The 14425-nt window shown below is 33.7% G+C and overlaps 1 protein-coding gene, 1 long non-coding RNA gene and 1 other non-coding gene across 7 annotated transcripts; 2 read left to right on the forward strand and 1 right to left on the reverse strand.

Annotated features, from left to right (window-relative positions):
* The first annotated feature begins 574 nt into the window (after positions 1-574).
* On the forward strand, positions 575-681 carry LOC128282823 (small nucleolar RNA R71). The gene has a single exon (XR_008273177.1). It is a non-coding gene; the product is annotated as a small nucleolar RNA R71 (small nucleolar RNA).
* Positions 682-7386: 6705 nt separating this feature from the next.
* LOC108474826 (probable serine/threonine-protein kinase PBL7) lies at positions 7387-10926 on the reverse strand. Its single transcript, XM_017776850.2, has 6 exons — positions 10443-10926; positions 9706-9944; positions 9341-9476; positions 8422-8680; positions 8164-8296; positions 7387-7960 (listed from the first exon to the last, which is right to left on the reverse strand). The coding sequence occupies exons 1-6, from the start codon at positions 10624-10626 to the stop codon at positions 7730-7732; spliced, it is 1182 nt and encodes a 393-aa protein (XP_017632339.1). The 5' UTR covers positions 10627-10926; the 3' UTR covers positions 7387-7729.
* Positions 10927-11761: 835 nt separating this feature from the next.
* Positions 11762-13816, forward strand: LOC108474377 (uncharacterized). Of its 5 annotated transcripts, none has more exons than XR_008272466.1 (4): positions 11762-12022; positions 13072-13165; positions 13271-13346; positions 13427-13816. It is a non-coding gene; the product is annotated as an uncharacterized LOC108474377 (long non-coding RNA). The 5 variants fall into 5 exon arrangements; XR_008272467.1 differs by having other exon boundaries at positions 11763-12022; positions 13279-13346; XR_008272468.1 differs by having other exon boundaries at positions 11765-12022; positions 13271-13816.
* The last annotated feature ends 609 nt before the right edge of the window (positions 13817-14425 follow it).

Here is a 14425-nt window from a genome sequence, read left to right on the forward strand (position 1 = left end):
TGGTTCAGCTTGAGGTTGTTTCTGAACTTGTTGGGTAAAAATAGGTGGCTCGGTCAGTCTAAGTTGGGCGTATGTGTTACTGGGTCCAACCCATTGGTTATTCTAGGAGAAATTAGGGTGGTTTCGCCACGATAGATTATAGGAATTGGATTGTATTCCTTGTCTTCCTCGATTTTGGTTCTAGTTACTTATGTAATACAGGGATTCTGAGTTCAATGGACATTCTTTGAACAGATGTCCTTCCCCACAATAGACACAGGCTACATTTTCAAATTGATTCAATGGCTGTGCTGCAAAACTATTAAGCCCGTTAGTGGTAAAATTTTTAAGCATTGAGGATACCTGAGATGCGAGTGAAGTAAGAGTGTCTACTTTATATATTCCAGTGACTTGTCTTCCTGATGCTGCTCGATTGGTTGGCCCTTGATAATTATTACTGGCAATCCTCTCGATGGTTTCATAAGCCTCATTGTAAGACTTAGAATGGAGAGTACCATTAGCAGAAGTGTCCACTACTATCCTCGTGTGAGCATTGAGACCATTATAAAACGTCTCAAGTTGGATGCAATGTAGGATTCTGTGATAAGGGCACTTTCGTAATAATTCTTTGTACCTTTCTTATGCCTCATACAGTGACTCATCATCCATTTGTTGGAAAGCAGTGATCTCGTTCCTCAACTTAACATTCTTGCTAGGCGGGAAATACTTCATGAGGAATCTTTCTACTAACTCTTGCCATGTGAAAATTGAATTTGGTGGCAATGAGTTCAACCAGCCTCGAGCTCTGTCCCTTAGTGATTATGGGAACAACTTCAATCGTAGTGCATCTTCGGTTGCTTCGACTAACTTGAAAGAATCGCTCACCTCCATGAACAGTCTTAAGTGCAGGTGATGATCTTTGATAGGCATTCCACTGAATTGGCCCACTATCTAAAGCATCTGGAACATGACTGCTTCAACTTGAATTGTTGTGCCTCAATTTCGGGTCTCCTAATACCTAGATTAAGATCATGAAACATTGTCACGGCATACTATCTTAGAGCTCTATCCCTATCATCAACAATAAGGATAGGATTTTGAGCAAGGTTTGCTCTGCCTCCTTGATTTGAATTTTTGAAATTCATCTCTTTGGTCCTTCTCTGACTTACTTGTCTTCTTCATTGTCAAAAAGTTCTTTCAATCTCAGGGTCTACAATGAGTAAATAGATAATCCGGTCAATACTCATAAACACCTGAAATAAACACAGAAAAATTAATTAAGTTAAAATTGAATAGGAAAATAAACCAAAATGCAAAATTAACAAATTCACAAATAATGACTTTTTAAAATAGTCCCCAGTAACAGCGCCAAAAACTTGGAACGAGAAAATGTGCATGTATACACAATCACAACAGGTAATAAAGTGACAAGTAAATGTTGAGTTATCGTACCCACAGGGACTGTGAAAAGAACGATTTATGAATGCAATTTTAAAAGGACTTTGGTGAAGAAAAATATTTTGATTTAAAGAAGTGATTAAAAACTAGGATTTTAACAAAGTAAAATAAATAAAAATAAAATAAAAGTTCCAATGCACGATTTCAAAAGATGATTTTAATCAAGATGACATAATTGTGTTAGATTAATTACATTTATTAACTTAGAATTATTAAACTCATGTTCATACTGTTACGAATAAATTCACGGAAACTCGGTAATTTGCTAACTTATGAACATACTTACCTACCAAAATCTCTTTATCTCTTGACCATATCTTTACGTCAATTCAACCGGTTAAATAAATTTTGAAAAGTAAATGTGTTAATGCACAAACATACTTATGAAATTAAAATAATCTCTTATACATATCTCTATGCCAATTCAAACACTTAATTCAATCTCATAAGCACATAAAAGATTACGCGAGGTAACAATGTATTTCTATCTTGAAACAGTTTAATCACAATAATCTTGCAAGTTATGCAAGGCTAATGTATCGTTAAATACCGTTGCTAATTTAACCTTCAGCTACCTTAGATGATTAAACATGTACTGATTAAGTATTGTGTCAATTAATTACAATTTCAATCCGTTTAAATAATTAATTCATTAGTTACCTTACAATTGTAATGTAAGAATAACTTAGTCATGGTTTTACTCAATCAAACATCTTACTGAGGCCTATAACAACACAAACACAATTTTAACAACTCAAGTAGACGAAATGCAATCAACCTAACATGAATTAAATTCAAGCCATATCAATTAAGTTAAACAATTCAACATCACAAATATTCATAGACATGTTCATCATAACAACAACAAAATTAAAAGGATAGGTAACAAGAATCAAATCCGGTGTTTTCTCCGTGGCTTGACTAGTTTACTCCACTCTTCCTTCTCCGCTTGCTCTTGTCAAACTGAGACTTCTATGAACACTTGATTGCTACTCCAAATGGTGGTTGATTGACTCTTTTTCAAGAGGTGAAATCGGCAAGGGAATAGGAGAAGAAAATGAAGAACAATGGAAGGGAATGAAGAGAGAAAAATGAGAGAGAAGTGAAGAGATGAGAAGGGTTGAGATGTGTTTGAAGTGAGCAGCCAAGGGGGATATTTATAGGTTGAGAAGGCTGCTAAAAATAGCCAAAATCAGCAGCCAAATACTCCCCCCATGGTCGGCCACACATGTGGCATGTTTGTAGATTTCAAACATGCTATTTTAAGGTAGGGGCAAATCTAAAAAGGCATAAATAGTGGAGGGGTTTGAATGCAATTTGAAGGATTCTTCAAAGACCATTTTTCAAGCCAAATAATCAGTCAATCAAGCTAATTGGGTCAGCATGTGGGACGGTTTTGGGCTGCCCAGTGCTCGGTTGGATTGGTTTTCTCGATTCAGCTCAACTGAGCCCCTTTTCATAATTAATTAACAATAACTTATTTAACCCAAATTAAATGGGATTAAAACTAAAATTAATTATATTATGAATTAATACACATAATTTGGACTATTTTAGGCTGAAAAATTAAGTCTCCTTGATGCTTCAAAATTGCTTCTCGTTTTTGTGCTTCTAGTAGTGTATGCCAAGCCGTTTTTCGCCCTTTGCGCAAATCTGTTGAAAATAATCAAAATGAATCAAAATTTGATATAAAATTAATTAAAATTAAACATGTTCATAATTTGAGTGTAATTTAATTATTTTATAATAATTATATATTTTTCGACAAGAATTTTATCGAAACTGCATGAATTTGAGTTAAAAGAGCTATGAAAAAGTGTGTATATTTTCGTGTTTCCAATCCCTCCTAACTCTAAAGTCTCTTTAAACCCCCCAAAACCACTCACTTTTAAAACCCCTCTTAACCCTTCTATTTTGCTGTAAATTTTTCCTTTGTTCCACTTTGGGCAGGGATTAATGCACCACACTAAGAGGGCAACAACAACAAATTGTTATGAGGAATCCTGAGTAATCAATCGAGGTTAAGGGTTCCTATTTAGTTTTTAATGTTCCATTGTATATTGCTTAATTTCAATTAGTTATTCTAGTGAAAGTATATTGACAATGACTCATAGAAAATCTAGAAAAACTAATGTGCAAGAGATACTGGTGGTCTTGAATCCCTCTAAATCTTAAACGCAAATGTAGAAAAAAATTTCTTAGAACTTCAAGGAAAAACATTTAGACAAGAGAGGGCATTTGAGTCATCAATGGTCTTATGTAAGGAAATTTGGTCATTAGATCAGTACCATAGGTGGGAACGCTTTTGTGAAAGCCCGAAAGAAAATGTGGTTATCTTAATTGTTCAAGAATTTTATGCTGCAATTAGGGATCAACAGGCTAGAAGACCTTATAAGGCCATTTGGGAAACCGTAATAGTAAGAGGTAATGAGGTACGAATTACTCCTTGAGAAATTTGTGAGTTTTATAATGTTCCATACTATGAAAATGATTTTTTTGATAATACAAATCTAGACACCTTTAAGGGCATAGATATGGATGCCATTGTAAAATACTTAATTGAAGGGAAGGGTGCATGGAACCACCGATCGGATATCAAATTACCACCCAATTTCAATCAAACAATTATATTTCCTATAGCTAAGATGTGGATGTAATTTCTTTGCACAAGAATTACACATTCCATGAATGTGCCTAATGTAAACACTTTTTGAGCTCTTTTGTTGTATGGAATCTTGTAGAAAAAAATAGATATGTGCTGGCAGATGGATCTATCGTAGCATAAAGCGATGTATAAGCGGCCAGGAGGTCAGGGTTTTCTTTACCCACCTTGTTATGGCACTATGCAAAAGGGCTAGGGTTCTGATGGAAGAAAACGAGCAGTTTATGAGACTAAGAAAGAGCTTAATAGGAGATTCTATGCACACAATACATTGAGCCCAACCAAAAACAAATCAATGATTGGATGTCCCGACTTCTCTAAAAAAAAAGACAACAAAAACTCAAAAAGGAAGTGAAATATCGAATGTAGAATGGATAATCAGATGGATGTAAGAATCGGGACCGGTCATTCAAGAGTTTGCACGATAAAATAATATTAAAGTACCAAATTACTCGCCAAAAAAATATGGATCCAGATCATTCCATGCTAAATTCGATGAGCAACGAAATGAAAATGAGAAAGGGAGTAGAAGGGAATAAGAGGAGGAGGAGGCCACAGAGCAAGACTTTCAAGATAAGAAGGGTGACAACTATGAGGCGGTATTCCAGCCGCAACATATTACGCAAAAAGGACACGTCATTCGTAACCCAACCCGACATGCACATTCGTCAAATGGAGGCTCTTCTCTGAAGCACATCTCGAGAAAAGGAAAAGCACCAATGGAAGGGGGGCAATCTCCCTATTCTGAAGATTCTGATGATTAATAAACTTTTTAATTATTTTTAAGAGTTGTAAAACTTAATTTGGATGAATTTTATTTTATCATTTTAGGAGTAAGATTAAAAGTATATTTATATATATTTTCTGTTTTTGCATTTTTCTATGTAGGAACTCCACATTAAGGAAGCATTATATATACGAGCTTTCAACGAACAAAGAAGAAAGCACCCACCAGAAGACTACGGCAATGTCGCGATCAATCAGATAACTTCCTTCCTTCTATATTTAGCAGCTGCACATTAGGGATAATGTGCTATCTAAAGTGTGGGGGTAACATAAGAATTTTGTTTTTATTTTCATGCTTTTCTTTTAGTTTTTCTTATCAAAGTGTTCTTGAGCTTATAGAATTACAAATGATCGGTTAGGAGTATGTATATAGATTGATTGTATTTATCAAATCGACATAATAATGAATGATTTTAAATTTTCAATTATTAAACTAATAAGTTCTATATATTACACTGTAAATAAGCATTAAGTAATTGAAAATACCAGATGACATAAAAAATATAAGGAAACGAGCATACTAGTATGTATGATAAATGGTTAAATTTGTGATTTATTGATTGATTAAATTTGTGAATATTGAGACACCTAGGGATAACTTAAGGCATTTTTAGTATAACCGAAAGCCAAAAAGTTAAACCTTATTCATCAATCCTTGGTACCTATTTTGAGCCAGAAAATGCTTTTTAATGAACCTTCATACAAAACCTGAGCCAAAATATCAATTTGTACTTGCCCTTTTTCTTTGGTCATAGAATTGCACGAATTTAGACGTCTAGCCATACGTATTGAGGGATAGGTAGATACATCATGGCGATTTTGTAAAAATTAGAGTGAAATAGGAATGAGCAACGTGATATTTTGACTATAGGTAGCCAAAATGTGCAGAACAAAAGAAAAAATTAGAAAAATCAAAACGAGTAGAAAAAAGTATTTGAGCAATGAAAAACAAAAACATTGTGAAGTGAGATATGTTGAAAAAAAAAAATCAAAAGTAACTCAAAAACAAAGTCACGACATTAGAAATCTCAAATCATTAGTGCACAAAAACACCTAAGCTGACTGTAATTAATTTATCATATTATGACTTCTTACATGGAGAAATAAGGAAGGTGAGAGAAGGAGAAATGAGGCGGTGAGCGTGCAAGGGTTATTAAGGGGGAGAATAAACAACAATGTAATGTGTCAAACTACTTTCTTGCTTGAAACAATTTTAATGCTATTTGTTTTTGAATTTCATACCAGTTTTAAACCTTAGAACATTGCAAGCCGAAAAGCCTTATATGACTTAGGTAGATCTATTCATGAATTGACATTATATTAAGTTATCACAATAATGATTGTTTATATTCTTCTAGGATAATTAAATTGCCTTTATGATTTATCGATGGATCCATATATTTGAGGACCTTATTGTTTGTATACTTTGTAATATAGTGAACTTAGGTGTTTGAAACTGAAAATGGTAAGTAACTTATATATCATGCTAGAATTATGTGTAGATATGATTATTCTTAGTTATGTGTTCCCAAAACCAGTCTTTGTATCATACTTGTTCAAGAGTCGTCTTTTATTTTCATTTTTATCTTTCTTTGCTTGAGAACAAGCAATGACTTAAGTGTGGAGGAGTTTAATTTGCCACAATTCATTGTAGCAAATTAAACTAGTTTTCATACTTAAAAAGCTTGAATATGAGCAATCTGATTAGGTTTTATTTAGTTTTTCTACTTTAAGAAGACTAACGTGTTTGGCAAGTGTGCATGATACTATTCGAAGGCATTAGAACTCGAGACTGGTCGCCATGTTGCGACACGAAAGTTCAAACGTTGCAATATAGGGAGCAAAAGGCTAATATAACCATATTGCCTTTGGTGTCGTGACATAGCTAGTAGATGTCGTGACACACCACTGAAGTTAAGCCCGAGCTAAGCAAAGCCTTCAATGTCGTGATATAGTTAGTGTATGTCACAACACCGACCCTATACGTGAAAACATTAATGAGATTAAGGTATTTTGGTCCACACAGTGTATTTTAACGTAAAAACATCAGCTAAACTAAGGCTAAAGACGATGGCCAACCCTAACATTATAAATAAGCTCATTAAACACTTAAGTGATCATCTCTTCAATAATTTAGACTTTTTCCTTTCAGTTTAGTTTTTAGTTTAAATTATATTAGGATGATTATAAAGTCAATTTTTAAACATCCAATAAAATAAAATGAGTCGCATTATAACTTTTAAAAACTTCTAACTAATATATATACTTTTTAACACTAGATCATAAAAATAGAATTAAATAAAACTAATGTCAAAAATTAAATAAAATTAGCAAACAATAATAGTATTGCAAGGTTTAAGTTTACCTTTTTGTTCATCTAGATTTATGAATTATTGCATGATGGGTTAAAATTTAGAAATTTAAGATTTATGATTCTAGGGAAAAGGTTAAAACTTTACCCAACAGATAAATTAGATCCCCTACACCAAATGCCAGATTGGTTTTAGGCAACATTTCTGAAATGAGTTTTATTAGTTTCTTGGGGTCCTGCATATAACACTAATATATATTCAACCAAGAAAGATGGGATATAGCTTTGTTTCAACCCCATCTACCATCCTTGGCTTCAATTGGTTTATAAGATCGATGTAATGTTTGTTGACCACAGCTTTAACACAGTAGAGATATCTGCGGTTGGGGCTTTCTACTGATAAGAGCTAACCATATTATAGCAGTCTAGACTTTCATCTCTAAGTTCAGCTAAGGACATTTGAACTTCGGTCTTGATTATTCTCATAACCCTACCTAACAGGGAATGTATATTGGGATGTAGGGGACTTTGCACTATTGGAAGCTCGAGCAGCCACCAACGTTGGCTGTTGACCTGTGTGTTTTCACCAGCGGAACCAGCGACTGGACAACATCTGCCATCAATGGTCTGTAGTCAGCTTCTGGCTGCACACACATAGCAGCAATAGCTGCAACCTGAATCACTTCTTTCATTGAGTATTGACCTTCTAGTGTTGGATCCATTATCTGGACGACCTTCTCCCTATCTGTCAACTGAGGCAAAGCCTGTGCCATATACAACACGCAAAAACTGAAGAATGACAGATAGAAACAGATGCAAGAATTCACCAGTCACAAAACAAAGAGATTAATGAGGAAAAATAGACCAGTGTAGAACCTTAAGTAAATAACATAAACTTAACCATCATAGAATAACTTACAAGACTGAAAAAGGATTTATAGCTCAAGATAAAAGAACTGAAACTCACCCATGATACAAGAACACCTTCCCCATGAGGTCTCTTTGCATCAACTGGTACTCTGCCTGTAAGCAACTCCAAAAGAACAACACCATAACTATACACATCTGATTTTGTAGTTAGATGTCCAGTTAAAGCATATCTGCACAGCAAGGCAACCAAACCCAATATAAAACGGGGCAGTTATAATTTGATAAGAAAACCATTAAGTATTAAATTAGCAACAATAACCCCTCCAGTTTGGAGTAAGAGTTTGTTATTTCATACTCAGGAGCAACGTATCCCTGGGTGCCCAATACTCGAGTTGAAACATGTCCGCCTGCTTTGTCTGATCCAAGCTTGGCCAATCCAAAATCAGAAACTTTGGCATGGAAATTTTTGTCCAAAAGGATGTTACTGCTCTTAAAATCCCTGTGAATCACAGGAGGGCTAACGTGTTCATGGAGATATTCTAATCCCTTAGCCGCTTCCAGAGCAATTCTCAACCGGGTTTCCCAGTCCAGTTTTAAGTTTACATTGTTAGAACCTGCATTTTGAATGCAACCAGTAAATCAGTTGTTATGGATACAGCTCTCCTATATCAATCATTCTTCCCAACTGAACTAAGCCTGATCTTGTTTCAAAAAGGATGAGTTTTGACATCATGATGTTACTGAGCTCTTAAAATAGTCACTGATAGAGTGAAATTCAAGCTTGTACATGATCTTGATTGATGAAACTTAGATTAGGCATCTGACAAATGAATAAACAAACATCATTCAAAAGCAGAACACCTAGATAAGCTCTAGCATTACTGAAAACTCAAGATCATTTTAGATAGCCAAAAAGGACTAATGATTTTTTTAAAATGTCAAATTCAGAAGGATTTTAGTCATCAATCCTTCCACTCTTGCTAAGACAAGATTTTACAATATCCCAAATTTCAAGATTTTACAATATCCCAAATTTCTTTCAGGGCATTCCCATTTGTGCTTCACTTAGCTTTGGAAACTCCCCATAAGTGCATGAACATTTGTCAATTTAAAAAAAGTGGAAAGCATGAGTTGCAGAAATGTGGTGCAAATAATACCACCCAGCTTTTATATGCGAAGATAAATCTTGATTGGAATAATAAAAAAAGCTTAATTAACAGCTCATGCACATTGAAATTTTAATAAACAAAGGCTACTACTAAGTACTAGCTTACCATTAATGGGATACAGATGTTCCTGCAGACCACCATTTGCCATAAACTCATAAACAAGCAGTTTACGACTACTATTTGAGCAATACCCAATCAAATCCAACAAATATGGAGAACGTAGACGTTTCAGCAGTTCCACCTACAATTGTGTATGGTCAATCAATTAGTATAAAATCAACTTAAAATAAAAGGAAAGTTAACATAAATGATATCATCACTTTATTAACTCATTTTATCCATTTTTTCCAGAAGAAATATAAAGAATTAGGTAAACAGAATGTATATTGTCGACGGGTTAGCATGGCACATTTGAAATACAGATATCAGAACACCAGAAAAGTACACTTAGAACAGTATTCATAGCAGACCTCCATTTTAAATTCTTCTTCTCCTTGCTTCCCTGCCTGATCCATTAACTTGACAGCAACTTTCCTGCCATTACTAAGCACTCCCCTGTACACGGACCCGAACCCGCCATGGCCAACCACATTAGACTTGCTGAAACCACCAGTGGCTGAATGTAACTGCTTAAAAGTAAAGACATGAAGCCCTTCGTCCATAGCAACTTCAAGATCGGTACAGCAAGCTTTGTCCTTAGAATCAACCACTTCAGAGACAAAAGACCAGCAATACATCAAGTTGCATAAAAGGGAACATTAGGAACCGAGTCATGCTAAAGCAACAAGCTCACTTTATTGATGATTACTTATACTACAGGCCCTGACTACAAACCATCATAAGTCCGAGTCCCCAAAGACCCAAAATAATCATTGTCAAAAGGGTATAATCAACTTACCATCTTTTGGGAAGTACTTCATGGCGGGTACGAAATTAAAAAACCAAATAAAGGTAAAAAGAACTATATAAGAAACAGAACAAGATGAATCAAATATATTTTTCCACCTTTTTTTGACAGGAAAAAGAGGGAAGAACAAAAGATGAACTAGTCCTTATGAATAGTACACAAAGGTAATGCATTTTCCCCAATAATCTTCCTATATTCACATCTACTACACCGTCATCATAACCAACATAAATATACAAGAAAATGAAAGCAGAGAAAAGAAAATAGTGTAGTTTATTTGAAATATTATGTAGACAGTACCAGTAGAGTGGGATTTGGAGCGCTTAGAGAGGACCTTGTTACGAATATAACAATAGTAGCTAAAAGCCACTAAAAGCGAAGCAACAGCCACTGAAGCAAGCACTACAATGGCTACCAATGCAATGCGTTCTTTCCTCCTATAATACGAATATGAAAACTCAGGATCTTCCCCTCCTTTCTCCATTTTTGTTCTCCTTTTTCCCTTTGAAACCTAGCTCGCCTCCGACTATAAGAAAATGCTGGTCTTATTTGAACTTGGAGATTCCCCCCCCCCCCCTCTCTCTCTCTCGCCTTTCTTCTCGCTGTGTCAGACACCAGGGTCAGTGAGTTTTACTTTACTGTTTTTTTCTTCTCCGACTAGCGCGCACACAAAGAACTTTTCCTTTTAGTCCTTTCCTTTTCTCTGCATTTGCATTTCCTACCTCAACTTAAATCATACTTTTCAAGATTACCACATATATAAAGTTAAATATTTATATTTGATGCACCCGTACTTATTTATATATGTATACTTCACCATTCAATCATACGATACCACTATTACTGACAGTACGTTTGGGTGGGCATGAATAGCCAACCCATTTCGAGTCTAGGGAAATGATTATTTCGTAATTTGGTTTAATGAATTCCTTATTCAGTTGAATTAGAATCTTTGACAACGAATGACTATTTCACTCAATAATGAATAACATATAATTCAAGAGAAATTCTATCAAACTTGAATTGGTTTTTTCAACATCATTCTCGCAATTGGGGTTTTGAGCCTTTAAATTCTAGAAGTCAACAACTAACCAAAATGAAGGATTGGAGCGATGGAAGCTAAAGAGATAAAGTAATATTAAAATAAAATGGTAGGTTTTAATAATATTTTAAATATTTAAATATAATAAAATAATTTTTAAATATGATTTTATATTTATTTGTAAGTTTAATAAACTAAATATATTGTTAAATAATTTTTTATTATTAAATATAAAATGTTAAATTATTTATTTTCAAATATTATTTTGACATAATATTTATAATGTTATTAAGAAATAAATCATATTTTTATAAATAATATATTATACTATTAAATATATTTATAATATATATTAATAAATTATAATATTAAAATTTTCTACATATATTATTTTATTATTTTTCTGAATTATATTAATAAATTTTTTGAAAGAATTCAAACTGGGCTGTATACTGAATAAAATAAAAGTACATAGTAAAAGTCCAAAAGCAAAAGAGAAAACCAATCAGCACCTAAACAAGACACGGCCTGAAACTAAAAAGGCTCAAAAACTAATTAGAAAATATCTAGATATTTATCAAACAGTCAAAAATTATAGATTGATGTACCTAATTAATGCCCAGTCAGATCATACTGTAAACCGTCTTATCATCAGAGTACCTTTCAATTTTCTTTTGACGATTCAGCTTTTAGGAAAGTTTATCCTTTCAAAAACCATTTCTCCTACTTTCCTTTACTTTCCTTTCATTTCTCTGTTTCCCCTCTGTTATCAATCTGGTTCTCGTCTCTGATCCATTCTTTGTTGAATTTCAACATACACCGGAACCCCCATTTCCAGGTACGTCTTCTCCTTCCTTCTTAAAGTTTCCGTTGTTATTACATGCGCAAGGTTGTTTGCAGATCTTATTGTACATTTGAAAAAGAAGCTTCTCGATCTGTTAATGTTTTGTTGTATATCGTGTATATAAGCTTCTATATGTGAACGATCTTGACTTTTGGTTGTGCATTTTTTAATTATCGTGAGGGAGTCACCTTCTATTATCACCTTCGGCCATCGTTGTTCCACTCCTACTTTGGTTTTTAATTTCTTTTGAAAATTCTTTCATTTTTACTATAATATGATCTAGTAGTTTAAGATCATCAGCCGATAAATTTAAACCTAAAAATTTTATTTCTGTTTTTTTTAATTCTATTTTCTTAGGGCTCAAAATAATTTTATGTTTTATGAATTTTTGGGAGATAATATTTAAATGTTTTTTTATGCTTTTCCAGTGTTTTTGAAAATATTAATATATCGTCTATATAAACTACATAAAATTTTTTATATTTATTAAATATAGAATCCATCCATCTTTGGAAGATTTGAGGTGTATTACATAATCCAAATGGCATTACTCTCCATTGATAATGACCATTAGGTGCGTTAAAGGCTGTTAATGGTTTAGATTCATCAGTTAGCATTATTTGTCAAAATCCTGATTTACAATCAAATTTACTGAAATATTTTGCTTGTTTAGTTTGATTTATTAAAACATCTTTCCTTAGAATAAAGTATCCATCAAAAATAGTATTTTGGTTTAGTCTTTTATAATTAATTACCATTCTAGCTTTTCCTCTTTTTATTTCAGCATAGTTTCTTACCATAAAAACTGGACTTGAGTGTGGACTATTAATTTTTTCTATTAATCCTTTTTCCAATAATTGTTTGATTTGTATATCAAATTCATCTATATCTTGTTTAGTATAGATCATAGGTTTGATTCTAATTATTTTATTAGGATTCTTTAATTTTATTTCACAATATCTTGGACTATTTTCCCATAATTTTAATGGTTCTTCACTAAAATTATTTTCTAGAATTTTAAACAACCAATGATTTGTTTCTAGTTAATGCGGAAGATACCCCGTGGTTGATCTCTGAGTAGGAAAGAAGGACAAGCCTTTCCTCGTCTCTGACCACAACCCCTGAGGCAGATTTATGGTGAGTCGCATCATACGCACTATCAAAATTTATTTTAACGAATTCGCGATGTGGGTAGCTCCACTTTCTTGTTTCCTTTCCCTTAATTGACCTTCTTATTTCAAGCCCATTAGGTTCAACAATATAGTTGTTGATGAAGTCTGCTATTTGTTGCCCTATAAAAAATAGATCAAAAATCCAGGTAATCCACTATAAAAAATCCATGTTAGGAACCAGAATCAAATTTTGAATTTTTAATAGTGACCACTTCCACTGTGACAGGATATTTGCGAAAAATATGGTCGATTGTTTCAGCACTTTCACCGCACCGAGGGCAGTTTGTGTTACTGACGAGCTAATGCTACTGCATATTAACCCTTGTCGAAAAATAATTCCATAAGATTCTCCATATTGTAACCTTAATTTTGCTTGGTAGATTAAGGAGCCATAGTTTTTTGTAAAAGTTCATATAGCCTGTTTGTAAAGTGTAAGCTCTAGGAATTTCCTCCAAAGCTTGTAATAGTTTATTGTAATAGTTTATAGGCACTGCGAATCGAAAACTCACCTGAATACTCACCTTCCCAGACCAAGAAATCATCGTGAGGTGTGCGTGCTAAAGGGATACGAAGGATTTTTCTAGCATCATCTGCGGAAAATTTATTGTTTATGAAATCTCACTTCCATGTTCTCTCATTACTGTTGATCAACTCATTGACCTTAACATCTTGCATGGCATTAATAACTGAAGATAATTGAAAATTAACAGCATCTAGAATCCAAGCATTAGTATTGATATATATACTTGTACCTGTACTGACCTTCCAATACATGTATTTTTCCAAAACACCCTTCGCTGTCCACATGCTTTTCTATATGTAAGAATCGGTTTTCCCCAATCGAGAATTTAAAAAATTATCATTCGGAAAACACTTAGCTTTAAACACTTGCGTAACTAAGGAATTCTGGTTTGTAATAAGCCTCCACCCCTGCTTAGCTAATAGTGAAATACTAAATTGCACTAAATTTCTAAAGCCCATTCCCTTCTCATCTTTTGATCGACACATAAAATTCCATCGGCACTAGTGAATCCATTTCCTTCCCTGACCTTTTTGCCACTAGAATTTTGTGAAAATATTTTCCAGCTTCCTACATAACGATTTTGGTAAGAGGAAACATGACATAGCATAGGTTGGAATTGCTTGAAGAACAGATTTTATAAAGACCTCCTTTCCCCCTTATGACAGTAGTCGTTTACTCTAGTTTTCAATTCTCAGCTTCACT

This window comes from Gossypium arboreum, chromosome 10, assembly GCF_025698485.1.
Source record: "Gossypium arboreum isolate Shixiya-1 chromosome 10, ASM2569848v2, whole genome shotgun sequence".
Lineage (NCBI taxonomy): Eukaryota > Viridiplantae > Streptophyta > Magnoliopsida > Malvales > Malvaceae > Gossypium > Gossypium arboreum.

Coding starts and splice junctions, on each gene's coding strand:
- LOC108474826 (XM_017776850.2), bottom strand. CDS start 10,626: ATGGAGAAAGGAGGGGAAGATCCTGAGTTTTCATATTCGTATTATAGG. Junction 8,297..8,421: donor CAGGGATACGTTGCTCCTGA/GTATGAAATAAC, acceptor CTTGCTGTGCAG/ATATGCTTTAACTGGACATC. Junction 7,961..8,163: donor AAGGTGTTCTTGTATCATGG/GTGAGTTTCAGT, acceptor TATATGGCACAG/GCTTTGCCTCAGTTGACAGA.